At 50.9% G+C, this 2,418-nt stretch overlaps 1 protein-coding gene across 2 annotated transcripts in view; it reads right to left on the bottom strand.

Annotated features, from left to right (window-relative positions):
- Positions 1-792, bottom strand: part of Dcaf7 (DDB1 and CUL4 associated factor 7) — a 27,666-nt gene extending 26,874 nt beyond the window's left edge. The window contains exon 1 of one of the 2 annotated variants that reach the window (XR_001505603.2): positions 404-784. Coding sequence is in view for 1 of the 2 variants with exons in the window: in XM_015504792.2 (XP_015360278.1) it covers positions 404-541 (138 nt within the window). In the remaining variant the exon portion in view is untranslated. Of the gene's footprint in view, positions 1-403 lie in introns of both variants that reach the window. The other variant, XM_015504792.2, reaches the window with a different exon arrangement.
- Positions 793-2,418: the final 1,626 nt, after the last annotated feature.

The following is a 2,418-nucleotide window of genomic DNA, read 5'->3' as shown; positions in this document are numbered from 1 at the left end:
TTGGAAACGCCCTGCATTTTCCTTCACAGCCATCGGACTACACTTCCCTCCCCCACCCCGGAACTGAAGCAATGCGGCAGAAGTGTGGGGGGGGGGGATTAGAGGAACAAATGGCGTAGCTCTGGGGTACAAACTAGGGTTTGAGACCTGTTACCTACACGAAATACCTGTCTGCCTTGGACAAGTCACAACACCGTGCCTCCGTCTCCCCACTACACAGAAATGTTGCCATAATCAAAGGTGACCCGTTCGCAATGCCAAGCACAGGGGCAGACACTGAGCAACCGCTCCGCGACGCTAAAGCCTGTCCACAGGAGGGTTCTAGGGTCGAGGCTCCAGCCCGGAAAGAGCGCTCTCGGGCCCGCTTCCCGTCACCTGGGATCTGAGCCCCGGCCCGGCCCACCTTGTTGTTGTACTCCTCCACGAAGCTGCCCAGCGCCAGGCGAAAGCGCTTGTCTGGCCGCACGCTCCAGTTCATTGCGTAGACGGTCCAGGGCGCTTCATACTTGTAGATCTCCTTCCGTTTGCCGTGAAGGGACATCGTGGCCGCGGGGCCGCAGAGCGGGAGGGGGCTGCGGCGGGCTGCGGCTGGTGGGGTACGAGTCGGGCGGGGAGCCGGGCCTGGGACGCAGGAATCGGAAGGGAGGCGGGGCGGGCAGGAACGGCCTAGCCCGGAAGAGGGGCAGCGGCTACAAACAACGACGTCCCGGCCCGACCCCCAGTTTCAAACCTGCTTCGGCACCGACAACCACCACCTTCCGTTTGGGATGCCGCCCCGCCCTCTCAGAACGGAAGCCACGCGACCCCCGCAGCAACGCTGGCCGTTGGCTGCCTGACACGTCCTTTGGAAGCTATTCCTTCTTTTCATTGGTTATTGCGGCCGTAGTGTTCGAAATCTCCTCACTATTGGCGTAAATGTTTGTCATTCCGGCTACTCGATCGGCCCAATTCCTGGAGGCAGGCGCTTTCGCTGCCGCAAAGGTCATTGGCTGACCAAGCCATCAGTCAAACAGGTGACGGCGCAGTGCGGGCGAATGGGGGTGTGTGTGGCCTGCAGGCGAGCTTGGAAAGCTGAGGGCCTTCAAGTTCTAGGCCAAGTCTCTGAGAGTGAAAACTCTTGTGTGACCTGCCCTTTCTTCCCCTCTGCTGCTGCTATTCTAAGTGGCCTCTTAAGACTGTCGAGTAAAATAAAAATTCTGTCTTAAGGGAGGACCTACAGCTTTTTCGTCACACTGAGCCCCGAAGCCCGGCAGCCTGGCATGGGCCAAATGGAAACCACCTTCGCTCCTCACTTGTCCTAAGGACGTTTAACACGGAAAGCTATTATCCCGGGACCCCAAAAATAGGCCCAGACACGCAGATGTGTAGAGCTAGGCCAGTTTGAAACGGGCCTTCTCGCGCTGTCCTGCAGAATCCAGAAATGCTCTCAGGTTCTAAGGCTGGTTTTCAGTGGGCAGTGACGGGTCCAGCTTGGCTCTAAGTTTTTGTCAGTTCCTGTCCTGTCCCTTCCCCTACGTGGGTCCCACGGCAAATGCTAATCCAGCTCTAAATGTCTCTGTGCTATGATTTTGAAATGGAAAAGTCTGAAGCTGGGTAACATCGTTATAAATTTAAATGGTTTTCAATATAATGGAAGGTTTGTACTGAATTGTTAAGACGATTTCATCAGGTATACTTCTAAATGATAAGTGTCATTTTAACGGACTATTCAGAAAGAGTCAAAAGAAGAGGGACAATGCTGTATATAACGATCCTCTTTAAGTTTTCTCTTTTTAAAAAACAGTGAGCGCGGGGGTGGGGGGTGGGGGTGGGGAGTTGTGGCTCAGCGGTAAAGCGCTCGCTAGCACATGCGAGGCCCTAGGTTCGATCCTCAGCACCACATATAAATAAGTAAAATAAAGATATTTTGTCCAAATACAACTAAAAAATAAATATTAAAAAAAAATACAGTGGGCGCAGTGGCACACGCCTATAATCTGTGACTGGGGAAGCTGAGGCAGGTGAACCTCAAGTTCAAAGCCAGCCTCAGCAATTTAGGGAGACATTCAGCAACTTAGATCTTGTCTCCAAATAAATGAATAAAAAATCTAAGAAGGACAACCCAGTGAGGTCCTGTCTCAAAAGTAACAAGGGCTTCTGATGTAGCTCAGTGGCAGAGTGCTTGCCTGCCATATGTGAGGCCATGGATTCAATTCCTAGTACTGCAAAGAAAGAAAAAATGAGTATCAAACTGCTGCTAGACCTTGTCTTATCATAATAAAAAAATAATACTATTCATTCACAGACATAGGAGTCTTTTTTTTCCTTTTCTTTTCTTTTTTCTTTTTTTTTGTATGGGAGATTGATCCCAGGGGCACTTTGCCACTATGCTACATCCCCAGTTCTTTTTTTTTTTTTTTTTTTTTTTTTTTTTTTTTT

This window comes from Marmota marmota, unplaced genomic scaffold (assembly GCF_001458135.2).
Source record: "Marmota marmota marmota unplaced genomic scaffold, marMar, whole genome shotgun sequence".
NCBI lineage: Eukaryota > Metazoa > Chordata > Mammalia > Rodentia > Sciuridae > Marmota > Marmota marmota.
This window is presented reverse-complemented; position numbering and strand designations above follow the sequence as displayed.